Source organism: Thrips palmi, unplaced genomic scaffold (genome assembly GCF_012932325.1).
Source record: "Thrips palmi isolate BJ-2018 unplaced genomic scaffold, TpBJ-2018v1 HiC_scaffold_18, whole genome shotgun sequence".
NCBI classification, from domain to species: domain Eukaryota; kingdom Metazoa; phylum Arthropoda; class Insecta; order Thysanoptera; family Thripidae; genus Thrips; species Thrips palmi.
Genome location: NW_023144627.1, coordinates 4,419,573 through 4,445,444, shown reverse-complemented (window position 1 = coordinate 4,445,444; position 25,872 = coordinate 4,419,573). Strand labels below are relative to the sequence as shown.

The 25,872-nt window shown below is 46.3% G+C and overlaps 1 protein-coding gene and 1 long non-coding RNA gene across 9 annotated transcripts; both read right to left on the bottom strand.

The window, feature by feature from the left end:
• Positions 1-87: 87 nt before the first annotated feature.
• On the bottom strand, positions 88-15,589 carry LOC117644947. 7 transcript variants are annotated; one of them, XM_034384764.1, is made up of 4 exons: positions 4,915-4,931; positions 4,761-4,779; positions 4,484-4,680; positions 88-1,739 (listed from the first exon to the last, which is right to left on the bottom strand). In XM_034384764.1, exons 3-4 carry the CDS (start codon positions 4,487-4,489, stop codon positions 390-392), a joined length of 1,356 nt encoding a protein of 451 aa, XP_034240655.1. In that variant the 5' UTR covers positions 4,490-4,680; positions 4,761-4,779; positions 4,915-4,931; the 3' UTR covers positions 88-389. The 7 variants fall into 7 exon arrangements, with proteins under 7 accessions (XP_034240655.1, XP_034240653.1, XP_034240651.1 ...); XM_034384762.1 differs by lacking the exons at positions 4,761-4,779; positions 4,915-4,931 and adding an exon at positions 15,133-15,349; XM_034384760.1 differs by lacking the exons at positions 4,761-4,779; positions 4,915-4,931 and adding an exon at positions 5,680-6,305.
• Positions 15,590-20,598: 5,009 nt separating this feature from the next.
• On the bottom strand, positions 20,599-24,643 carry LOC117644995. 2 transcript variants are annotated; one of them, XR_004587689.1, is made up of 4 exons: positions 24,586-24,643; positions 23,844-24,070; positions 22,778-22,910; positions 20,599-21,895 (listed from the first exon to the last, which is right to left on the bottom strand). It is a non-coding gene; the product is annotated as an uncharacterized LOC117644995 (long non-coding RNA). The 2 variants fall into 2 exon arrangements; XR_004587690.1 differs by lacking the exon at positions 24,586-24,643 and adding an exon at positions 24,151-24,174.
• Positions 24,644-25,872: the final 1,229 nt, after the last annotated feature.

Sequence of the window (25,872 nt, the reverse complement as noted above, 5' to 3'; positions counted from 1 at the left end):
CGAACCTGCGGCTCTAAAAAATCCATAAAATTCTACCATTAATGTGCTAGGATCTGGCATTTCGGTATAGGAAACATATATCAGCACTCAGAGATTTTGTATACATGTATTTATCAGACAACTGCAATTTGAACATCCTTGCCACAGGTTTACAATAACAATTTATACAAAAAACGTGTAGTTTGCCAAGGCTTGTTCTTTGTTAGAGTAGTATAAACGTGAATTCAAAAGACGACGGCATCAAAACATCGTTTCACTGGTTTACATCAACAATTCATACAAAACGTGGTGGTTGCCATGAATAGGTTTCGATGAACATGAATTTATTAGGCAACTGCGTTTAAATACCCTTCCACAGTTTTATATCGAAACCTGGTGGTTGCCGAGGCTTATTGCTGGTTGGAGGAATCAGCAGGAAGAGCGGACGAGCACGGAAGTTGAACCACCTGCAAGCAGCCCGGAGGGCAGTCAGCCGTCCTACGGTGCAATGAGAACCACGAACGACGGCCACGGCTCTTCTCCTTCTCGCAGAAACTACAGTCACAATTGATGACTTCGAAGTAAGCGTCCTCTTTATAAAATTCGTAGAACTCGTCGCGAGTGCTGTTGCAACGTTGCAAGTGAAGCCGAGGGTTTCTTTGAAGCAGGTCCTGGATGCGGATGTCGTGCAACCAAGCGTGTAAGCACTTCTTGTCACAACGAAGAGACAGCCTGGTGAGGCGGGGCGCGGAAGTGGGTGTCAGCGCCCGCAGAAAGTCATCCGAAGGAAAAGCATTCAATAACAGTTCACGCAGCACAGGGAACCGGGGCAGGCAACCAGCCACAGCCATGAGATCTGGGCCATACATGGAGCAACCTAAGTGTAGAGTTTTAAGAAGGCTGGCAGTGCGTGATTCAGTGAGAGCCTGCAGTGCGGCAGAAGGGACCTCTCGTAATGCATGAATCGACACAGATCGAAGCTGCGACGACTGACGCACGAAGTCCATGATCCCAGGAACCGGGAAGCAGGCTAAAGAACGCAGGTTTGGTAACTTTCCTAACAGGGACAAGACGATCTCGTCAGTGACTCCTCTCAACTCCACTTCTTCCAGTGTGGCAGCATGTGTTTCCAGGAACGAAATAAGAAAAGGCTCCGAGCCTTCGTCAGGGCGAATGTCGAACAGCGATTCGACAAAACAGAGCTTCGTTAGAGACGGCTCCACTTCCAAACTAAGACATGGGCGAGGACATGGGCCTAAGAGAAACGTTGGAGAGGCTCCCAGGACAATCTTCAGTTCGCGTAAACCCTTAAGACTGTAGATGGCATTTAAGATTTCAGAACACGTGGTCATTGAGCCAACGTCAAGATGAACATCGAGCGTTTTCAAGCCACCGAGAGAGTGTACTGTATGCAGAACGTTTGTGGTTGAGTCCCCGTCTCCGTAAATGCCCAACTTCAGCTCAGATATAACACATGAAGTGGTAGGCACCATAGACGCCATAAATTCAAAATCATCTACATAACCAATGAGTCTACCAAGGCAAGGGACCAGTCTCAGGACAGCGCGCAGAAGGCCTTGTTCTTGCTCATAGTCGTTTTCGTCTAAGTTCCCTAGGTGTCCCAAAGCACGGCGTCGCCACAGGTCGGGGTGCAGGCAAATGTCTCGGAGGCGGCGGCACAAAACGCGAAGGCTGAGGAGCTCCCTGGAGGGCAGGAAGGCCAGCACGGCCAGCAACGCGTCGTCCGGCAGGGAGAGGAGCTGTGGGCACAATGGCAAGGAGGGTAAGGCCTGCAAGCGCAAGGTGAGCATGGCACACAATTTAAAATGTGAGCCTGTTTGCACACTGTTATACACTTACTGTACAAAAAATGTCTTGTCAATGCCGTTAATTTATTACCAATTTGCTGTTTTGCAATTCACGGCTATGGCTGTGAAATAGTTCACGGCGTTCACTGTAATCTCGGTCACAGTGTTCACTGTGATCTGGCGACAATAAACGCCGTGAATTGGAGCCTGATTTGCAGAACTTCGGTGCTCAGCGGCGCACAGTGGACGATTGGACCCCAAAACCGCGACAAAAGATAAAAAAGAAATGTTACTATACATAAATTCTCTGGTTGCCCATCCTTAGATAACCCCTCTAGCCACCTTTCCCGCATGGTTTTGAACCTTCGCACGCGTTGGGTCGCAAGTAGCGATTTATTGTTTCTCACCCTCTTGCGTAACAGTTCAGCGGCACCCGAACAGGTAGATTTCTTTTCGGGCTCGCCGTCGTGAAAATAAAGAACTTAGTGTATTCATTGGCCGGGTGATGATAGTTTGAAGTACTGGCTACATTTTGAGCTGTAAATAACCCACTGACAACCTGAGAAAGAGTTCAAAACTGTAACTTCAAAAGCAGTCGTAATGCGACTGCGAGGTTAGGTTCCGTCGTATCTTTATATTGAGATATCTTTTGACTCGCGTCGACTCGTATTAAAAACTCTGCATGAGTCGATAGCTTAGACCGTGTTTATTGTTCTCCAAGTGAGATAAGCTGCTCATGTCTGCCCCCTTTTTGTTAGCAATCGTTTATTTTCCCCTAGTTGCGACCAGCCAGCCGTCTGCTAACGTCTCTTATTTTGTTGAAATATTGTATAAGAATGACTTTATCAGATATTTTATGAATGGCATCATAATCAATACAGTATAAAACGTTAGAAAACACACAAAACTAACTATTTTCATGGTAAAAATTGTTTTCAAAAAAAAAAAAATTTTTGCTGGAAAACCGATACTGCCAATGAACTAGGCAATGCCGAAAACACCTGGATATTAAGTTTCAGATCGATAAAAGTTACGCCTGATTTATGTCGCAGTTTTGGGGTCCAATCGCCCACTGTGCGGCGTCAAACTCACAGTGTTTACTGTGGGCCAGATCACAGTGAACACCGCGAACAAGATCACAGTGAATCGCGTGAGCAGATCACAATAAACGCTGTGAATTGACCTACAGTGAAAACTGGTAATAAATTAACGGCATTGACAGGACATTTATTTTACAGTGGCTCCAAGAAAAAAACCACTGGCAAATTTATTATCAGAATTTCATTGCACTTTTGAAGTACAACAATATTGACGTACAAAGTATGATAGGATCGGCATGACCAGTGCTGTGCAGGCCAGGCCTCGTTGTGGTTTGTACAATTCTCATTGTCCTACACTGCAAATGCAAAGGCGATACTGAAGTACATTTTTTGGCGATACAATTGAGTATCGCCAATAAACGGCCTTACGGAAAAGTATTACCTTCAGAACGGCGATACAAAAAAGTATTGCCAAAAATTTGGGAATACGTTTGGATATTGCCAAAACCACGGCATTGAACCAAGCGCTTGTCCCCTTGATTTGTTCGACGTTTATTGCCATATCGAGGCAATACTCCAAGGTATCGCCAAAAAAGGTACCAAAAGTATAGCCTTTGGATTACAGTGTATATACAATGAACTACTTTACTTCATTATACGAAGAAATACTCTACTAATCAAAGAGTGTACATGGTACGCTCTAACTGGAGCATGCCTGCAAGCACGCTCTAACTAGCGCATGCCTGCCAGGCATGCACTAACTAGTGCATACATGCCATGTACACGCTAACTGAAGCATACATTTACTGCATAAGGGATAGGGAGTTTTCTGCATCAGGAAGCGTGTACATGGCATGTATGCTCTAGTTAGTGCATGCTTGGCAGGCATGCGCTAGCTAGAGCGTGCTTGCAGGCATGCTCCAAGAGCATACTATGTACACTCTTTGATTTGTAGAGTAGTTCGTTAACTACGAAATATTTTCTTTGTAAGCTTGTGTATGCTCAAAATATTTTGATAATACAAAATACTTTGATTCGTAAGGCCTGAAATAGTTTGCAAGTTATTCAGTGTAGGCACACTCTCATTCGAGAAACGTGACGTCACGTTGAAAGAATGTGACAAAATGTCACGTTTGTTTAAGCATTGTGTCACATTCATTTGGATGCCAATAAGCCATCAATCAGCTAATTCACGTTCAAACGAATGTGACGCAATGCTCAAACGAACGTGAAATTTTGTCACATTCGTTTGAACGTGATGTCACGTTCCTAGAGAGTACACTAAGTTAGAAAGTAAGTTCCTTCTAGCGTAACGCTGCGGTGATGAGACGCGTACGAGCCAGCGTAACGTTACGGCATACCGAAACACTAAATATGAGAACACATTTCAGAAGTACAACCAGTAATGAGGGTAAAAATAGTGTTCACCTAAGAAATTTTGCGTAACGTTACGCTGAGAGGGGGTGAGGGGTTCTGGTGTAACGTGACGCCTCTTAACATGGGGAACGGGACGGGGGTTAAAAATGTCCTTGATTACGTAACGTACTTAATGGACGGCCCCTTTTGATACGCAATACAAAGTAAATCAACCATCTTTTCAGTTGCGTTACGTAAACTTTCCACCCCACGTCGAAGCACGCTGTTCAGGAGACTTACATCCATGGCTGCCACTGCCTGGTGAGAACGCCGACTGCGAACCGCTGGGTCCAAAATGCTGCCGATGCTGGATGTTGCTGATGCCGCGTGTCCCGCTGCCAAGGGTTGGCTCTCCGCGTCGAGTCACGTCGTCTGCAGTTCCCAACCACGAGCTTGCCGCCCCGAAGTAGACTGCAGCGGCGATCCACTCGGCAAGGCTGCAAACGATCAAAGGTTTCACGCGGTGGCAAATCAAGCATGCTTGTTACGACAGTACAGTAACGAACAGTGGGAACACCTTTCAAACTTTTTTGGGCCTTTCAAAGAAAAGCAGTTTGTTATAACAAAGTATTTTGAGCATACATAGTCTTTCAAAGAAAAACTTCGTAATTTACGAACTATTTCTTCGTATAACAAAGTCAATTAGTTTGTTATATGTATGCTCAAAATACTTCGTAAGGTCTTCAGAGTGAATATCCACGTTTGCTTCCTCCGTACACTGTACCACTTCAATCAAAAGATTAATCTGGCCGATATTGACGCGGCTGTAGGGTGTAGACCAGCAGTGAGGAAATTAAAACCGGAAGTTCGTTGGATCCGATAAGTAAGAGACATTTAAAAGGGCCAAAACAAGAAAATTTTGAGTACATATGATAAACGTCTAATTTCAAACGGTATAAGACTGGAAGAAACCCACCTTCCTTGGGTTCGAAATCACTTCAGAATGGGAGCAGAGCGCGGTACAAATGTCTCACGCAGTTAAGGTCCGAATTTTGAGATGCCAAGTGAAACGTGCACTTGAAAATTTCACGTAACGAACTTCCAGACCCAACATATACACTGTGCAAAGTGTACTGCCCGGTTTATCCCCGTTGAAGCGGGCGCTCGAGCGTATTTGAGCAAGTGAACTTCAGTAGGCACATCTCTATTAAAGCCAAGTGCTTGAACGAAATTACGTATATAGAAGTGCACTTGCCAAAGTAAGACTCCTGTAAACTGGGCGTTTACACGGTAAAAACGGTTCCTGGTTTTCCCAGAAACTCCCTGGAAATGGCCTATACCTTCACCATTGGCTTCCTGGGAAAACCAGGTTCCGTTTTCACCGTGTACATCCAAGTACACAGACTGGTGCACAGTTAACTAGACGAGGTAATGTGGCGCGTAGAAACAATCAGGTTATGCGGGTTATGCTTTTCACCTTCGGAATTTCTATTTACCTGAATCAGGCGTAAATCCTTGGAAGGCGACGCGATGTCGGATGTGACTCCTGAAGGAATACCGCAGGCTGAAGGAAAGGTCGTGAAACTGCTCGTGTCGGTTCAGACCGGAAAAGATGGCACTCCGGCGCAGCGAAAGCGAAGCAAGAGTGACGGCGATGGAAGTCGCAATGAATGCAGTGTGGGCAATCTTCGATTCAGCGGAAGTATGAAAAATTTGATTGTGCGGCTATGAGCCGAGCGGACTCTGGGAAACTAGAGTCCTCCAGGGAAGAGAACTGCGAAGCCCTGAAATGCTACGCGCACGCTTCTCATACTTGGCGGTTTGCTATGCGTATATTCTCATCTTCCGTGAAAAATGGCGGTGCGTCCGTGGAAAATGGCGGCAGTTGCGTGTTGTTGACGTTTACAACAGACCCTACTTTACGCACAATTCTTGTAACCCATGCTTCAGGAAATCACTCATGATGCACAATAACCTACAATATGCATTCAAATTGTTCTCACTCCCTTCGTAAAACCCACACTGTGTTCCATCTTTGAATCATGCCGCTGATTTCCGTGGAAAATGGCGACTATGAGAAATTACGCGTACAAATCTAATGGACGCAGTTCGCAGTTCTCTTCCCTGGAGGACTCTATGGGAAACAACAACACGTGTACGTAATTTCTCATACTTCTTTCAAACCGACGACCATTCACTTGGGATTCCAAGTGCACGTTTTTACCGTGTACCTGACAGTATAGCGAGTAGGATTGAATCCCCGCGCTCAGGGAGGAACTCGCGTCACTAGCGGAAATGCTAGCGCAGCCCTTAGCGGCTGGCTCGCCAGGCCTCCACGGCTCTGGCGAGCGACACGCAAGTCAGACGTGTCGCGGCCTTCGGCTAGTTCACAACTCATTAAGTAAGTACTTGGTGGTCGGGCCAAAGAAATCTAAATCTAGACTCCTTTACTTCCTTCTCACTCCCATCTGACACTACACTCAGCCAGGGTTTGTCGTACAATAGTGCACCCCGCGTATTGGACTTAACTCAATACGGCAGGCCCTGACTGCACTGAGAATGAAAGAGTCACCACCATCGCCCTTTCATTGGGTAACGCACGCACCGTTGCCCAAATTTGGGTGACGAGCCCGCGGTGACCAAATTTTGGGCAGTCATAAAATCGTTGCCCAAATTTGGGTAACGCCGTCGGCGACGCCGCAAGGTCACCGATGGCGCTATTCCGGGGCCACCACGATGACCCAATGTGCACGGCAAAAGTACCGCCTGGGATTCCCAGGCGGTGCCTGGAAAATAGGCCCTTTTTCGCATGATGCGCCTGGGAATCCCAGGCGGTACTTTTGCCGTGTGGCGTTGAGGCCTCCGGTCATCGTGGTGGCCCCGGAGGGACGCCATTGGGAACCTCACAGCGTTGCCGACGGCGTTACCCAAATTTGGGCGACCAAACGCCTGTTACCCAATTTTGGGTAATGAATCTTTCGTCACCAAAATTTGGGCAACGAAGTTGCATCACCCATTTAAAGGGTGATGGTGGTGACCAATTCATTCTCAGTGTGTACCTCAAGTACACTCTCATTCCAGGAACGTGAAATCACGTTGAAACGAACGTCGTTTGAGCATTGTGTCACGTTCGTTTGAATGTGAACAAGCTGATTTTTGGCCAATTCACACCCAAACGAATGTGACACAAAGCTCAAACGATATTGACACTTTGTCACGTTCGTTTTAACGTGATGTCACGTTCCTGGAATGAGAGTGTACACGCTAAAATTAGTCCCGATTAGTCCTAGCCATAAGCATGGGCCAGTTGAAGTAGTTCAAGTGTACTTGCAAGTTCACTCCTATTTAGCGAGTACATGCCAGGCGGCACACTCTAGTTGGACAGAAAGTGTGCAGTAAATAAAAGCGTGCTTGGAAGTATGCTCTAAGAAGAGTGTTCTATGCACACACTTTGCAGAGCCGTTTCCCTTGCGTCCAAGATTGACCGAGATTGACCGTCTTCCTAAGCCTAGACAAACAGTCCATTCTGTGCTTCAAAAGGGTTCTCCGGCGCAACTGGGGTTGGCAATAATTTAATCGGTGTCTGCGCATCGCGCGCGGTTCACAGGAGTGCTGCATACATTGAGAATGAGACCAGTCAAAATCATGACTTATATTTTGGGGCAATAGGAAATGCGAGGCTTGTCCAAATATTGTTTGAGGTACGCTTTATTATCGGATTAAGAAGCACATTCAATTCTCAAATCTTTATTTCTTTACTTTTTCACTCCACTGTTGCTGATTCTTAACATTCGGTTTAAAGATTAACAGATGTATCCTTCATCGCTAAAATTAGGGCGATAATACCACCCCAACACACTAGATCACTCAGTTTTTTTTTGGCCTATGCTTTGCAGTACAATTTTACAAAATTGTTCATATATGCATTTACAGGCCTTACATCTAGATAAGTCAGGTTAGGTTGAACATCATTTGAACACAATTGAACTAGAACCACCTCTATGGTTCAGACCTAGCATATACAGCAGAAACTACAAAGCGTAAAAATAAAATGGAATATTTTGAACTTTTGTTTAAGCATTGAAAAGTTGCACTTGGTCTCGAGAGCGCTAGAGAACATCACGCTGCCTGGTGGAGCCGCACTGAACGACTCGATTGGAACCAAATGCATTTTGGAAAACACCCAGTGAATTTTTCATAATTCTGTCGAACCTGGATCGGCGGAACGTGGTGGTTGCCGAGGCTTATTCCAGGTTGGAGGAATCAGCAGGAGGAGCGGACGAGCACGAAAGTTGAGCCACCTGCAAGCAGCCCGGAGGGCAGCCAGCCGTCCTACGGTGCAACGAGAACCATGAACGACGGCCACGGCTCTTCTCCTTCTCGCAGAAACAACAGTCACACTTGATGACTCCTTCGTAGGCGTACTCTTCATTACAACTGCGGTACTTCCATACTTGCAAGTGAAGCCGAGGGTTTCTTTGAAGCAGGTCCTGGATGGGGATGTCGTGCAGCCAAGCGTGTAAGCACGTCTTTTCACAACGAAGAGACAGCCTGGTGAGGCGGGGCGCGGACGTGGGTGTCAGCGCCCGCAGAAAGTCATCCGTGGGAGCAGCATCAAGTGACAGCTCACGCAGCACAGGGAAGTGGGGCAGAAAAGCAGGCAAAGCCATGAGATCTGGGTCACGTCTCCAGCTAGACAGGTCTAGAGCTTCAAGAAGACTGGCAGAGCGCGATTCAGTGAGAGCCTGCAGTGCGGCAGAAAAAGGCTGCTCAGAAAATTCATAAAACGACAGGGAGCGGAGTTGCGACGACTGTCGCACGAAGTCCAAAGCCACAGGGCTCGGCGAGCAGGCTAAAGAACGCAGCTTAGGTAACGTTCTCAACAACGACCAGACGACCTGTTCAGTGAAGTCTCCCACATCCACTTCTTCCAGTGTGGCAGCATGTGTTTCCAGGAGCAAAACAAGAAAACAGTCCGCGCCTCCGGTACGGCGCCACCCTAGGGTATACCAGAGCTTCGTTAGCGACGGCTCTACTTCCAAACCAAGACATGGGCCGACCAGGAGCGCTACTGAGTCTCCAAAGCAAATCTTGAGTTCTCGTAAACCCTCAAGACTGCAGATGGTATTTAAGACTTCAGTACACGCGGTCGATAAGTCAAGGTCAAGATAAACATCGAGCGTTTTCAAGCCACCGAGAGAGTGAACTGTAAGCAGAATCTTTGTGGTCAAGGCCTCATCCTCGTAAATAGACAACGCCAGCTCAGCTATTACACACGAAGTGGTAGGCACCATGGACACCATAAATGCAAAATCTTCTACACGACCAGCAAGTCTGCCAATGCAGGGGACCAGTCTCAGGACAGCGCGCAGAAGGCCCACTTCCAGCTCAAAGTCGTTCCCGCCCAAGACATCTAGGTCCCTCAAAGCACGGCGTCGCCACAGGTCGGGGTGCAGGCAAATGTCTCTGAGGCGGCGGCACAATACGCGAAGGCTGAGGATCTCCCTGGAGGGCAGAAAGGCCAGCACGGCCAGCAACGCGTCGTCCGGCAGGGAGAGGAGCTGTGGGCACAATGGCAAGGAGGGTAAGTGTGAGCATGGCACACAATTCGAAATGTGAGCCTGTGTGCACACTGTTATACACTGCAAGAAAAAACCACGACAAAAATACTCAAATGTCTGGCAAATTTCTTATCAGAATTTCATGGCACTTTTGAAGTACAACAGTATTGATGTTCAAAGTATGATGGGACCGGCATAACGAGTGCTGTGCAGTCCAGGCCTCGCTGAGGTTTGTACAAATCTCATTGTACTTTACACAATCCCTGTTGTACTTAACTTGTACAGTTTGCGCTGTACTTTTGTTGTGCTATTCACACTTTTTCTTGCCGTGTAAAGTGTCCTTGTCAGGCACTTCGAAACGGCGTGCCTGACCAAGACTTTGGGTCCTGCACTTTTAAAACCTTACGAAGTAATTTGAGCATGCATAAGTGCAAACCAATTTTCCTTCTTACATGAAGACATAGTTTGTAAACAACGGAGTATTTTCTTTGTAAGCTTATGTAAGCTCAAAATATTTTGATAAAACAAAGTACTTATACTTCGACTTGAAAGGCCTGAAATAGTTAGCAAGTTTTTCTCAGTGTGGGCACACTCATTTGAGAAACGTGACGTCACGTTGAAAGAATGTAACAAGATGTCACGTTTGTTTGAACATTGTCACATTCACATTCATTTGGATGCCAATCAGCCATAAATCAGCTCACTCACATTCAAACGAACGTGACACAATGCTCAAACAAACGAGACATTTTGTCACAATCGTTTGAATATGATGTCACGTTCCTAGAGAGAGAGAGAGAGAGAGAGAGAGAGAGAGAGAGAGAGAGAGAGTGTACACTCAGTCAGGAACTAAGTTACTTCTAGACTAACGCTGCGGTGCATGCACTGCAGGAAATAACCACAACGAAAGTACACAAATTTCTGGCAAATTTTTTATCAGGTTTTTTATTGTACTTTCAAAGTACAACAATTGTTGTACAAAGTACAATGGAACCGGCATGACGAGTGCTGGGCAGTGCAGGCCTCGTTGTGGTTTGTACAATCCTCGTTGTACTTTCTACAATCCCTGTTGTACTTTTATTGTACAATTTTTGTTGTACATTTGTTGTACTATTCACACTTTTTCTTGCAGTGTGGGACGGTGGATTCGAGCCAGCGTAACGTTACGGTGTACCTAAACACACTTAATGTGAGAACACATTTTAGAAGTACAAACAGTAAATGAGGGTAAAAATAGTGTTCACCTTAGTAATTTTGCGTAACGTTACGCTGAGAGAGGAGGTGGGGGGTTAATGGCTTCGTAAACTTGAAGAAAATGAAGGCATTGTAGAATCTACACAGAAATGCTACGTATTATGAAACAAATATTTCGGAAGACGAAGCTTTTCTTCACAATACGAAGCATTTCTACAACGCCTTCTCTTCGCAGTTATGAAGCAAATGCTTCGTGGGCTTTTGAGAGTGTACTTCGAAGCACGCTGTTCAAGAGACTTACATCCATAGCAATGCCACTGCCTGATGAGAACGCCGACTGCGAACCGCTGGGGTCCAAAATGTTGCTGATGCTAAGTGTTGAAGATGCTGGGTGTCCCGCTGCCAAGGGTTGGCTCTCCGCGCCGAGTCACGTCGTCTGCAGTTCCCACGGCAACCACGAGCTTGCCACCCCGAAGTAGACTGCAGCGGCGATCCACTCGACAAGGCTGCAAACGATTGCAAGGTTTCACGCGGTGGCACACTCATAAAGCCACGAAGAAAATGAAGGCGTTGTAGAATTGCTTCGTATTATGACGAAATGCTTCGTATTACGAAAGATTTTGCTTCATAATACGAAGCAATTCTTCGTAGATTTTACAATGCCTTCATTTTCCTCGTATTACGAAGCGATTCTTCGTAGAGTTTTAACTGTGCAAAATCAAGCATGCTTGTTACGGCAGCACGGTAACGAACACTGAGAAAACCTTTCGAACTTTTTTGGGCTTTCCAAAGAAAAGCAGTTTGTTACAACAAAGTATTTTGAGCATGTATGCATACATAAGCTTACAAAGAAAACACTTCGTCATTTACGAACTATTCCTTCGTGAAACAAAGTAAACTAGTTTGTTATATGTATGCTCAAAATTCTTCGTAAGGTTTTAGGTTCGCTACCTCCGTACCCTTACAATAGCGAAGAGTTCCGAAACCTAGCCAAGGACTATTCCAAACTTGTCCACCAGCCCCGGACAGTTCCGCTTTCCCTCTGGTTAGGCCCGAATAGAGTCCGGGCCGAATCGGAGTCCGGACCGGACCGAGGGGGTATTCACTGGTGTAATAGTCTGTTCACCTTGGCCGTAATAATGCCTGTAATAATGGGTAATAACGCGTAATAATGTGCAATAATGTAAAATAATGTAAAATAATGTGTAATAATGTGTAATAATGCGCAATAACGTGTAATATCACGTAATAATGCGTAATGTACGCATTTTTTAAAATGAAATTGCTGCACATATCGACTACAAAATGGAAATGGCGTTAATTTGCTACTCTGTGCAGCAATGTTTTCTACCATTCCGGTCCCGCCATCCTTTCTGTCTTCCCCGTCTTCCCCCACCCTTCCCTCCCCCTTCCCGCCACCCCCCAGATTTTCTTGTTGGCGGATCTAGCACTGAAAAACCAAACGTGGTCTAGACCACACCAACTGATGTGGTCTAATGGGTGCCATTTTGACCGCATCAGTTGGTGCGGTCTAGACCACGTTTGGTGCGAAAGACCACACCATACGTGATCTAGACCTCACCAAACGTGCCCAAACGTGGTCTAGACCACACAAACTGATGCGGTCAAAATGGCACCCATTTGACCACACCAATGGTGTGGTCTAGACCACGTTTGGTTTTTTCTGTGAGAGGCGGCCTATGCGGGGGGCGAAGTAGCACTTTTTGCCTACCTTTCAGGCGGCTATCTAGGGGCTAAGAGGGGGGGGGGCGAAACCCCATTGCAAAAAAGTGCTCTCAAGAAAATCTTCAGAAATACTATTGGTAAGGGGAGGTTTTGGAAAACAAAGGTCCATTTGAATCTTCCTGCCCATTCAAACAAACTTAAATCTTTAGTAGCATGTAAGAGCAGTCTATGGTATGAATAACTACAGCAGAATGGCGAACAAGGGAGAGGAGAAAAGAGGGGGGCGGGGCAAAGTGGTGTTGGGCTTCCCTTTCGGGCAACAATGGCCGTAATAATGACTGTAATTATCCTGTAATAACCCTGTAATAATGCGTAATAATGTAAAATAATGTGTAATAATGTAAAATAATGTGTGATAATGTAAAATAATGTGTAATAACGCGTAATAACTGTAATAAGCGTAATAGCGACTAGTCTGTGCGCCAGTTTTCGAAGTGAATACCCCCTCGGGACCGGACAGTTCCGTTTCTTGGTTTCTGAACCACTCAAAGTCAAGGACTGTCCGAAAGAGTCCTGCCTAGGTGCAGCTGGCCCGGGCCCGGGCCGAGCCGGGGCGCCCGGACGTCCCGGCAACTGGGTACGCGGAAAACGCCGCTCGCCGGCGTGCCGAAGCAAGCCGAAGGCCCGAAGGGTCGCCGAGGTTACCTGGCGCCCTGGCGGACGCGGCCAGAGATGCAGTTTTCGCCAGTTTTCGGCGCGCTGTTGAGCGAGTCACATCGCACAGCAGCGCATCTGTGATCAGTGAACATAGAGGAACGCGCACAAGTCACAACTACTTTCCACTCGTTACTTTCTCGGAGCGATGTTCAGGCGATTCGCGACTGTTCTAGAAGTAATTTTTGGTGAGGTGTCGTGTACGGCGTTTTCCTGAACATTGATCGAATTTGAGTGCGTTGTTGTGCTAAGTGTCCCAAACAAACAACTATCCGCTGGCTGCTGGCTACCGCAAGTGTGTGTGTCTCTCAAACTTGAAGGACGGGCGGTGAGAGGGTGGGATGTGTATTATTTTATTCGCCTCTCCTCTTTCACCCTCGTCCCCAAGTGTTCCCATCATTTGCAAACAGCTTCAACGAGTTCGCTTGTGCAGGCATGTACTTGCAGGTATGCTACAGTTAGTGCATGATCAAAATTTGTGTGTAATATTCCACTGGAGGCTGTAAATCGCGTCCCTTGCCGTGTCTGACCGGCCACCGTGCCCCGAGCCGAGTCGAGCCGAGCCGCCACGGCAGTGGTGGCCGCCCAGCCGAGCCAGGTAGGGTGAGCCCAGCCGGCGCTAGGGCGCGCTCCCGCGGAAAATCCCCGGCCGGCCGGCCGGCCGAAGCAACCTGCGTCCGAAGGGAAAGGGGGGAAGGGAGGGGCGAGGGGCAGCAGGCTGGTGCATTTGTTCGGACTGTCCGTTTTTCGACTAGCGTTGGTACTCAGGACAAGTCCGGAATCTTTCTGACTTTGGTCTTTTTCAATGTTTTTGGGAACTGTCCGAGGGCGGATTTAGGAACTGTCCCGGTCCGACTTTTGGAGCCGTTTCGGACGGTCCGCAAACGGTTGTTTTTGGCTGCTTTTCGGACTCCAACATTTTCGTACGGGTACACTTCACCACTTTAATCAAAAGATTAATCTGGCCGATATTGACGCGGACAATTGACGCGGAGTGTAGACAAGCAGTGAGGAAATTAAAACCGGAAGTTCGTTGGATCCGATAAGTAAGAAACACTTCAAAGGGCCAAAGCACTAGAAAATTTTGAGTACATACGCTGAACGTCGATTTTCTTACGGTTTAAAACTGAAAGAACCCTTACCTTCCTTGGGTTGGCAAGTAAATCACTTCAGAATGGGAACAGAGCGCGGTACAAATGTCTCACGCCGTCATGGTCCGAATTTGGAGATGCCAAGTGAAACGTGCACATGAAAATTTCAGGTAACGAACTTCCAGACCCAACATACACTACAAACCTAACTGTCTACTAAGTACACACTTACAAATGCATGCCTGCAAGTACACACTTGCAAACGCATGCTTGGCCAAGTACACACTTACAAATGCATGCTTGCAAGTACACACTTACAAACGCATGCTTGACGCATGGAGTTATACGGCGTTAAGCATGCGTTTGTAAGTGTGTATTTGCAAGCATGCGTTTGTAAGTGTGTACTTGCAAGCATGCATTTGTAAGTGTGTACTTAGTAGACAGTTAGGTTTGTAGTGTACACACTGTGCAAAGTGTACTGTCCGGTTTATTCCCGTTGGAGCGGGCGCTCGAGCGTATTTGAGCAAGTGCGTACACACGTATACTTCAATAGGCACATCTCAATTAAAGCCTGCTTTCCAAGTGGATGGGATGATTGAGCGTTTGAACGAGTTTACTTCAGCAAGAGTGCACTAGCCAAAGTAAGACACCAGTCAAATGAGCTTAGTGGGCGTTGCTTCTCACCTCCGAAATTTCTATTTACCTGAATCAGACGTAAGCCCTTGGAAGAGACGCGACGCGATGTCGGATGTTTCTCTTGAAGAAAGGAAAGGTCGTTGTGAAACTGAACGTGTCGGTTTGGAACCGAACGATGGCCAACCGGCGCAGCGGAAGCGAAGCAAGAGTGACGGAAATGGAAGTCACAATGAACGCAGTGTGGGCAATCTTCGATTCGGAGGAAGTATGAAAAAGTTTGCTTGTGCGGCTATGAGCCGAGCGGACTCTGGTGACTCTGGTAACAAACGTTTACGCAATTTCTCATACTTCTGCCGAACCGACGACCATCCACGTTGGGGATCAACAGTATGTTATATATCCGTTCCAATCCTTTTCAAAATGCTGCTCAGTGCCAGTAACATAAATTTGTGTGAATGAGTCAAAATTGCAGCCTCCCAATGGCGTAACACGCGTGTCGGTACTGTAGTCTGCTCGGTTCTCAGAAATGTTTGCTCGATCGGTTTTTCTTTGCGTCCTAGATAACCGTGTTCCTAAGCCTCCAATAGAATTGTTCATTCTGTGCTTCGAAAGGGTTCTCCGGCGCAACTGGGGTTGGCAATTCATTAATCTGTGTCTGCGTATCGCGAGCGGAGCGGTTAACAGGAGTGCTTCGGACATTTGGAATTGGATCAGTCAGAATCACGACTTAAATTTTGGGGCAAATAGGAAATACCGGGCTTGTCCATATGTTGCTGAGGAACGCTTTATTACCGCACCCTTACAATAGCGAAGAGTTCCGAAACCTAGCCAAGGACTATTCCAAACTTGTCCACCAGCCCCGGACAGTTCCGCTTTCCCTCTGGTTAGGCCCGAATAGAGTCCGGGCCGAATCGGAGTCCGGACCGGACAGTTCCGTTTCTTGGTTTCTGAACCACTCAAAGTCAAGGACTGTCCGAAAGAGTCCTGCCTAGGTGCAGCTGGCCCGGGCCCGGGCCGAGCCGGGGCGCCCGGACGTCCCGGCAACTGGGTACGCGGAAAACGCCGCTCGCCGGCGTGCCGAAGCAAGCCGAAGGCCCGAAGGGTCGCCGAGGTTACCTGGCGCCCTGGCGGACGCGGCCAGAGATGCAGTTTTCGCCAGTTTTCGGCGCGCTGTTGAGCGAGTCACATCGCACAGCAGCGCATCTGTGATCAGTGAACATAGAGGAACGCGCACAAGTCACATCTACTTTCCACTCGTTACTTTCTCGGAGCGATGTTCAGGCGATTCGCGACTGTTCTAGAAGTAATTTTTGGTGAGGTGTCGTGTACGGCGTTTTCCTAAACATTGATCGAATTTGAGTGCGTTGCTGTACAAAGTGTCCCAAACAAACAACTATCCGCTGGCTGCTGGCTACCGCAAGTGTGTGTGTCTCTCAAACTTGAAGGACGGGCGGTGAGAGGGTGGGAGGTGTATTATTTTATTCGCCTCTCCTCTTTCACCCTCGTCCCCAAGTGTTCCCATCATTTGCAAACAGCTTCAACGAGTTCGCTTGTGCAGGCATGTACTTGCAGGTATGCTACAGTTAGTGCATGATCAAAATTTGTGTGTAATATTCCACTGGAGGCTGTAAATCGCGTCCCTTGCCGTGTCTGACCGGCCACCGTGCCCCGAGCCGAGTCGAGCCGAGCCGCCACGGCAGTGGTGGCCGCCCAGCCGAGCCAGGTAGGGTGAGCCCAACCGGCGCTAGGGCGCGCTCCCGCGGAAAATCCCCGGCCGGCCGGCCGGCCGAAGCAACCTGCGTCCGAAGGGAAAGGGGAAGGGGGAAAGGGAGGGGCGAGGGGCAGCAGGCTGGTGCATTTGTTCGGACTGTCCGTTTTTCGACTAGCGTTGGTACTCAGGACAAGTCCGGAATCTTTCTGACTTTGGTCTTTTTCAATGTTTTTGGGAACTGTCCGAGGGCGAATTTAGGAACTGTCCCGGTCCGACTTTTGGAGCCGTTTCGGACGGTCCGCAAACGGTTGTTTTTGGCTGCTTTTCGGACTCCAACATTTTCGTACGGGCATTTATGCATGTTGATTTCTTAATTTGTTTATCAAGAACCTATAAAGCCCCAATCCGACTGACTCACTCACTGACTCACTCACTCACTCACTCATAGAAATGTTTGGGGTGAAGGAGTGGTCGTAGAGACTTGCGGTTTTTTCCATTCAATTCCAAATTTTATGGGAAAATTGGGAAAAATCCCAAAAGTTGAAAATTCCTCACCGTTTCCGAGAAAACCTACTTTATCTACAAAAAAGGGGAACAAATTTCTCACCGTTTCCGAGCAAACCTACTCAATCTTCAAAAAAGGGGACCGACCGACTAAAAATTTTTATTCGCCCCATCGGTAGGTCTGGTCGAGACATTTCCGAATCTGTGCCGCAATCCGGTCTCCGTCACTGGCAACATCCTCAAAAAAACGATTAAATAGGCCTAAATTCAACAAAATCCACTCAATCTTCAAAAAAGGGGACTGACCGACTAAAAATTTTTATTCGCCCCATCGGTAGGTCTGGTCGAGACATTTCCGAAACTGTGCCGCAATCGGGTCCCCGCCACCGGCAACATCCTCAAAAAACGATTTAATAGGCCTAAATTCAACAAAATCCACTCAATCTTCAAAAAAGGGGACCGACCGACTAAAAATTTTTATTCGCCCCATCGGTAGGTCTGGTCGAGACATTTCCGAAACTGTGCCGCAATCGGGTCCCCGTCACCGGCAACATCCTCAAAAACGATTAAATAGGCCTAAATTCAACAAAATCCACTCAATCTTCAAAAATAGGGACCGACCGACTAAAATTTTTTATTCGCCCCATCGGTAGGTCTGGTCGAGACATTTCCGAAACTGTGCCGCAATCGGGTCCCCGTCACCAAAAACATCCTCAAAAACGATTAAATAGGCCTAAATTCAACAAAATCCACTCAATCTTCAAAAAAGGGGACCGACCGACTAAAAATTTTTATTCGCCCCATCGGTAGGTCTGGTCGAGACATTTCCGAAACTGTGCCGCAATCGGGTCCCCGTCACCGGCAACATCCTCAAAAACGATTAAATAGGCCTAAATTCAACAAAATCCACTCAATCTTCAAAAAAGGGGACCGACCGACTAAAAATTTTTATTCACCCCATCGGTAGGTCTGGTCCAGACATTTCCGAAACTGTGCCGCAATCGGGTTCCCGTCACCGGCAACATCCTCAAAAAACGATTAAATAGGCCTAAATTCAACAAAACCCACTCAATCTTCAAAAAAGGGGACCGACCGACTAAAATTTTTTATTCGCCCCATCGGTAGGTCTGGTCAAGACATTTCCGAAACTGTGCCGCAATCGGGTCTCCGTCACTGGCAACATCCTCAAAAAAACGATTAAATAGGCCTAAATTCAACAAAATCCACTCAATCTTCAAAAAAGGGTAGGGGAGCGATTCTCACGTTTCGGGGTAGTTTCGTTTCTTCTGACTCCTGTGCCCAAACGAGCGCAGATATCGACATGGGGTTTGTTTCTGATGTTAGGGAGGGCCATTGCCCACTAAACGCACACATTTCGAAAAGTTCGTGTTCGTTGGATTGGTCTACGTAGCGTTTGGAATACCCCAAATGTAACTTCCGTGATTGTCCAAAGAGAACATACTCGAACTTTCCGCCCCCAGTGTGGCGGTGTGGTTCGAAAATGCTGCCAACTGTCGATGGGGATTCGAAGCTTGGCATGTCTCGAGCTAATTTCAACCGAAGACCAATACGCCAGACTTCTTTCGAAGGTACTTATGCTGCAACGAAAAATGTCCTCCGTATATTCAATTTCACTACACAAATTTCGAAAAGGCAGCTCTGGACTTCTCCCCAAGCCCAATTTTTAACTTTCCATGACACAAGCCATCAAAGTGAAGTCCCTGGGATATAATTGCATGGGTCGCGGAAATCTAAGATGCTGTACACGGTATCAAAGCGGGCTGGAGCATTATAAAATGGTGTGTATCAACAATTACCCGTAACTTCCGTGGCACCCTTTACCCAATGTTGCAGCAGCAGTAGGTGAAAAAAATTTCCGCTTTAATGTCGGCCTTAGAGTATCATTTCACCCTGGAACGACTTTTAAGCCACAGCAAGCCCGAGTCAGCCGTTAAAGCCGATTTTCACACTTTGTAACTTCCGTGATAACGTAATTTCCGTGATCAAAACACCCACTAAAACGTATGGGAATACCTTATGGCCCATGTTTTTAGGAAGATAGTACAAGGTCTTTACTATAAATACCATTTCCATAACTCTAGTATCATCCAGGACCCCAATAATCAGAAAAACTTAATTGGATATTTCTCACTTTCGGCAAATCAGAGACGCCAAAACTACCCCGAAACGTGAGAATCGCTCAGGGATCGAAGGTTCCCGGAAATCTTCAAAGTTCCCGGAAAATTTCCGGAAGAGTGGAAAATTTCCATTTTTTTGTGAAATTTTGGAAAATTCGGAAATATTGACTTTATTGCGTTAAAATGTGATATAAGGAGGAAAAAATTTGATTCGAAAAAACAAAAACGGAGACACAGGTGAAAGGAACCAATTATTTATTTTCATGGTAACTAAGACCACCTCTAAATCGGTCAAAATATTAGCGATTTGCAACATTAGCGATTGGCATTTTCATTTTCTAGACCTAAGATTCCGCGTCGGCCTGGTGGGAGTTGGCTGATGGCCTACACTGCAAATGTCTTACTGTGAAAGGCTGCACCATCATGGTGGAGATTTTTTCCATAATACCAATGAAATTTTTGTGAAAATATCTGTAAGGTACAGAATTCTCAATGGTATGTTATGAAGTCAGCTGCACCACCATAGTATGTAACATTTTCACCATAATATGGAGAATCTTCATGGTACAACATGTAGAGTGTACACCAGCCTTTACTTGAACTCTCGTTCCTGTCCCGGTTTCGCTGGTGTGAGAACACAAGTACCAACCTGCCCTCGGCGCAGCGTTTGCCATTCCAACTCCTCCGACCGGAAGCGCGCATGAAGGCGTAAAATTCAAACTGGAAACTTTGATAGAAGTGTATTTTTGGGTAAATTAAACTAAAAAAGGTGACCCCGAGAGGGCTGAGGGTGAAATGTCGCTCGCACAATGTAAAATGTATCGTGCAATACACTAAGGAAAACGTAAAGACAGGTTTGTGTGCATTTATGAATCAAAAACTCAAAAACACCAAATTTTCCAATATTTCCTACTTTTTCAGGGGTCCGGAAATTTTCCGAAATTTTCCGAAAAATTTCCGGAAAATTTCCGGAAAGTTTCCCGCACTTCGATCCCTAAAAAAGGGGACCGACCCACTATAAATTTTTATTCGCCCCATCGGTAGGTCTGGTCGAGACCTTTCCGAAACTGTGCCGCAATCGGGTCTCCGTCACTGGCAACATCCTCAAAAAACGATTAAATAGGCCTGAATTCAACAAAATCCACTCAATCTTCAAAAAAAGGGACCGACCGATTAAAAAATTTTATTCGCCCCATCGGTAGGTCTGGTCGTGACATTTCCGAAACTGTGCCGCAATCGGGTTCCCGTCACCGGCAACATCCTCAAAACGATGAAATAGGCCTAAATTGAACAAAATACAACCGTTTCCGAGCAGTAAAAGCCATGTAATATATTGCCGGAGAAATCAGAAATGAAAGACGCAAAAGAGGCCCATTAGTTTGGCCTTCGGTCACATTGACCATAATGAACACAGATCTTATTCTTGTCAAAGCAGTCTTCAATATTTTCCGGACCTTGAATGCCGTTGACTGCCACAGTAGCCAATACAATACAAGCTATCTATTTGGGCAGTAATAGTACCTTAAAAATTAATGGTCAAAAGCAGTTAAATAGACCCTTCCAAAAAGCAGTACAGTTACTTCATTAGAAAATTTCCCTTTGGTCACCACGGACTTAGTAAAAATACTTCGGTACGCGCCCCACACATGCGGGGGTCTGGGGGCGGAGCCCCCAGCGAGCAGCGCGAGTTTCTTTACTATTGCTCATTTTAACATGCGGTTTGAAGATAAACCGATGCATCCTTCATTGCTTAAATTTGGGCGATGAAACCACCCTTACACACTTTATTACTTAGTTTTTCGTGCCTTTGCTTTGCTCAAAATTGTGCATGCGTTTTAAGGCCGAATATGTCAGGTTAGGTTAAACATCATTTGAACACAAATTTTTTTCTGGAGATAAAGGGTTTTGGGTACATTAAATATTCATTTTTTGGTTGCCGGACGTGCTGGGTGGCATCACTGAGATTCCAAACGCTATGAAATAGCACGCATGGTGCAATGCACTGAGATATGGCACCATACGTGCAATGCATCCCGAAACTGCCCTATGCTTATGCATGCTTGAGGTACCTACGCCATTGCATTTCATGTGCAATGCCCAAGCATTGCACCAATTATTCATAGCGTTTGGTTTCTCAGTGGTGTAACAGTCACTTTTCCATTTTATTACAGCTACAGCAAACGCACAAAGTTTCTTTGACAAAGATTGAGACCAGACCTCATGAAAGCTTGGAACCCTTTACCTACTTGAACCACTTCAGCGGAAACTTACAAAGCGTAAATAAGAGTGTTTTGAACATTTGTTTAAACATTACAAATTTGCACTTGGTGTGAGCGCTTGGGAGAATCACGCTGCCACGCAAGCAAATGCATTTTGGAAAACACCCAGTGAAATTTTAATACTTCTGTCGAACCAAGATCGGCGGTAAATTCTCACTTCTGTTTCTGCCTCCCGCCACAAGTCACGAGTAAAATGCCCTGTAATGACAGAAATAAATGTTAAATAGAAGAGGACAAGCGGGGAAGAAGGACCACTGAAGTACTCAAAAGATAAAGAAATTCATATATGCATTTCAACACATTAAAACGTATCTTTCACTATTTAAAACACTCCGTCCCGTAAGCGCTGTAGTAGTCATGATCAGAACCGTCCCTGTTTTTTTTCTTCGGGAACTCTCTAGAAATTGCCCATGTCTTTAGGCTACCTGGGAAAACCAGGTACCGCTCTTGCCGTGCCCTCGTGTTTGAGCAAGGAAACTAACGGACCTGACTCAAAATTTTTGACCTAAATTTAGGTAGTAAAGCATTCCCTCCTCCAAAATTTTGGTTATGATTTAGACTCATAATACATCATTCAGGACTGCGATTGGCGCCAATTATGACTAACAATTGCCGTTGTTCACTAGCTATATCCAATTAAGACTTACGCCTGCGAGAGCGTGAGCGCGAGAGCGTTCGTCTGAGCGAGGAATCGGAGGAGTGGGGGAAGAGTTCCGCTCCAAACTCTTCCCCCACTCCTCCGATTCCTCGCTCAGACGAACGCTCTCGCGCTCACGCTCTCGCATAGGCGTAGTCTTAATTGGATATAGCTACTGGTAACACTAAAGCGTAGTATTACCCCCTGTTTTCAAGCGTAATCAGGTTCCGCTTGAAATCAAGCGTAACACGCTTATCCGCCAAGTTTCCCCCTATCTAAATGCATGGGGGAATTTCCAGAGTATGCTTCATCTCAAGCGTAACGTCTTCAAGCGTAACTTTATGCTTGACTCAAGCATAGGGTTACGCTTTAGTTTTACCAGTGTTAACGCTCTAAAGACTTTAAAATACTGAAGTTTGCCGCCTATAAACGTTGCATCTTACCCGTAAGCTCAGCCAATGCAGATGGATATAAGGAGGCAATCGGGTACAACGATGCAGGGTAGCTTCAAACAGATTTGATAACTATTGCAGCAGTACGGGCCACACTGCTTCTGGGTAGGATCGCAGACCTCGGCTGTAGGCAAAGTGTAAGAATGTGAACAACGATACATTTCACCGGAATCGTCCAATCCCGCACTCTGAGAAACTTGCGAAGAATGTATTCGCACCACGAACTACACACTAAATGTTTAGGTAGAATTTTGTACGTGCCACTTGCACGATTTTGTGCATGCGGGGAATTTGCATAATATTATGCGTGAAAATGCATAAATTTATGCAAATTCACGCACAATTTTATGCACGACGGCACACAAGTTTAAAATTATGCATCACCACGTACAAAATTGCACTGATTTTCCGAATGTAATAATGAACTAATTTAAAAAGCAATAACATTTTTATTGCATTAGTCGCGCCATGAAAAAGTTATTGCATTAAAAGTGCAATAATTATTGTATTGCATTAGTGCATTTATCGCATTATTTGTGTAGTTATCATTTTATCACGCCGAAACTGTGTTAATCTGGGCCCAGACCGGCCAAAACCTAAGGGATTTATTGCAATTTTTGTGCGATAATTTTTTTATGGCTGTCACAGATGCGATAATTTGAGGGAATCACACTAGCCTTTTTATCGCAGCAAATTGTATGAAACTTTTCACATTAGAAATACCAGTGTGTACATAAACATTTTGTGTGTATGAGGTTTTCACACTGCAAATCCAAGGGGCAGGCATGCACTTGTTAACGCGGGACACTGGCAGTATCAAGGGCAGTATTGCCTGTCCGCAGAGGCGGCCGAAATTCTAGACGCGTTTAGAGCTCCAGCGTCGCTTAACAGGACGCGAACCGAACGTGTGACAATGTATTCCTCGTTCGGAGAGCAATCCATTGCTGGGGTCACTTCTTCGGGTCGAGTGCCATTTAGCGACTCTGGAGCTCAAAACGCGTTTAGAATTTTAGCCGCCTCCAGCGGTCTTCTGGCCCACTGTGCACCCGTCACCAACCTTCTCTCTCCCTCACGGCTGGCACGGAGGCATTTCCGGGCGCTGGTCCGCCAGGGAGCGCCGCGACTTGGCGGTTCACCACGATGCAGAGGACGAGCAGCAGTGCAACGGACACGAAGAACCTCATCGCGCTGAACGGGACTGAGCACCAAATCGCTGCTAATTACGGAATGCCTGTCGAAGTACGTCCCAACTGTCAACAGCACAGCTGACTTCTCTCGACTGCACTGTGGCAAAAAAAAAACACAGAAAATCCTGTTAATTTGTTTTTTTGCCAGGATTCTCCGTAGCCATGGAGAAACCTCACCATAAGACTTTTAGAGTGCACATCCTAGTTTCTGGGACTTCTTTTGTCCCATTGATTATGCAATTTTAAGTACATCCGATGGTAATGCGATTTCGTAACCGCCTGGCGGGACCAATTGTCTAATGAAAGTACAACTTGCTGTAGGCGTCGGACAATATGTACCACGCCAAAACAATATTGTACACCACCGATGGATGAGCTTAAAATTGTAGAACTCGTGGGACAAAAAAAAATGTTCGGATAAGATGTCCTAAAATAAGATTTTAAGCATCGGCTAACTACGAAGGAAATCGCGGCACTAGTAATTGCTTCGTATAATGATGGATTTTGATTCACAACACGAAGCATTTCTTCGTAGATTTCACAAGACAATTAGTTTTCTTCGCGATGCTCCTTATGAGAACAGTTAAAAAACGCGTGAAAGTTTGTGATTACCTGTGGGCGCTTGGGTGAACCGGCAACTGCTGGCCAGGGGACTGGGAGACCTTATATGTCGTCTTGCTGTCGGTCGCGGGGTATGGGCGAAGCAAGCATTACGGTCTGATTGACTAAGATAAGGCTTTTGGCATTAAACAGCCAATTATTATTTGCGAAGCGTACGGGACCAACGCCCTGTCCTTATGTTACGCGAGCAGCACCTTTGGAGAGGGCCCCAGCAAGCACGAGTGTGTGAGTGTGTGTGTGTGTGTGTGTGTGTGTGTGTGAGAGAGAGAGAGAGAAGCTATATTCAGTTAAGGCTCGGCAGAGTCGGCGAAGCAAAGTCGGCGAAGCAAAGTCGGACTTCGGCGAAGTCGGCGAAGCAAAAGTCGGCGAAAGGGATGGCGAATAAGCGAAACGCGCCGCGGGTGAGCTAATGCGGGTATGAAAGCGCACACATTTCGGAAAGCGGAGAGTCTAAGGATCAGTTCGATATGCACCTTTTGTCATTTCAAGACAGAATATTCAAATATTACGCTCCCTAACCTGATCTGTTTAGCCTAGCAGACGACTGTACTGCTAACAGGTTAGGGAGCGCAATATCTGAATATTCCGTCTTGAAATGACAAAAGGTGCATACCAAACTGATCCTTGAGCTTTCCGCTTTCCGAAATATGTGCGCTTTCATACCCTAAGAATGCACCCGCGGCGCGTTTCGCTTATTCGCCATCCCTTTCGCCGACTTTTGCTTCGCCGACTTCGCCGAAGTCCGACTTTGCTTCGCCGACTTTGCTTCGCCGACTCTGCTGAGCCTTAACTGAATATAGCTAGAGAGAGAGAGAGAGAGAGAGAGAGAGATGGTGGGGCGCTTATTGGCTGAGCGATAGCAGTCAGTTGACCGAGTGAGGTTTAAAAAACACGCAGCCATAATACTTCTTAGCTCGTTGTACGTTCACTGCAGAGGGAGAGCAGAGTATGAACTTCACAGTTCAACACACTATTTGCCCATTTTCGGTCTCAAAGACTCTGAAGAAGGTTCGGAAAATGCAAAGTTCCATAACTGCCATTGTAAGTTTTTATTTGTCTTTAAGGTTCTGAATGGTCACGTACACAAACAAAAGAGTAGTACTGAGTCACCTCTTCAAATAGGTGAGTTACTTAGATCAGATTTTTCTCAGAAGTCAGCGAAACAAGAGTGTTGACGACACACTCCAAACCTTTGAAGACGTTTCGTTCTCATACTTCAAGTCAAAGCAACTGTACTCGGCAAGCATACACAACAGTGTATCTTCGCGACAGTGTAGG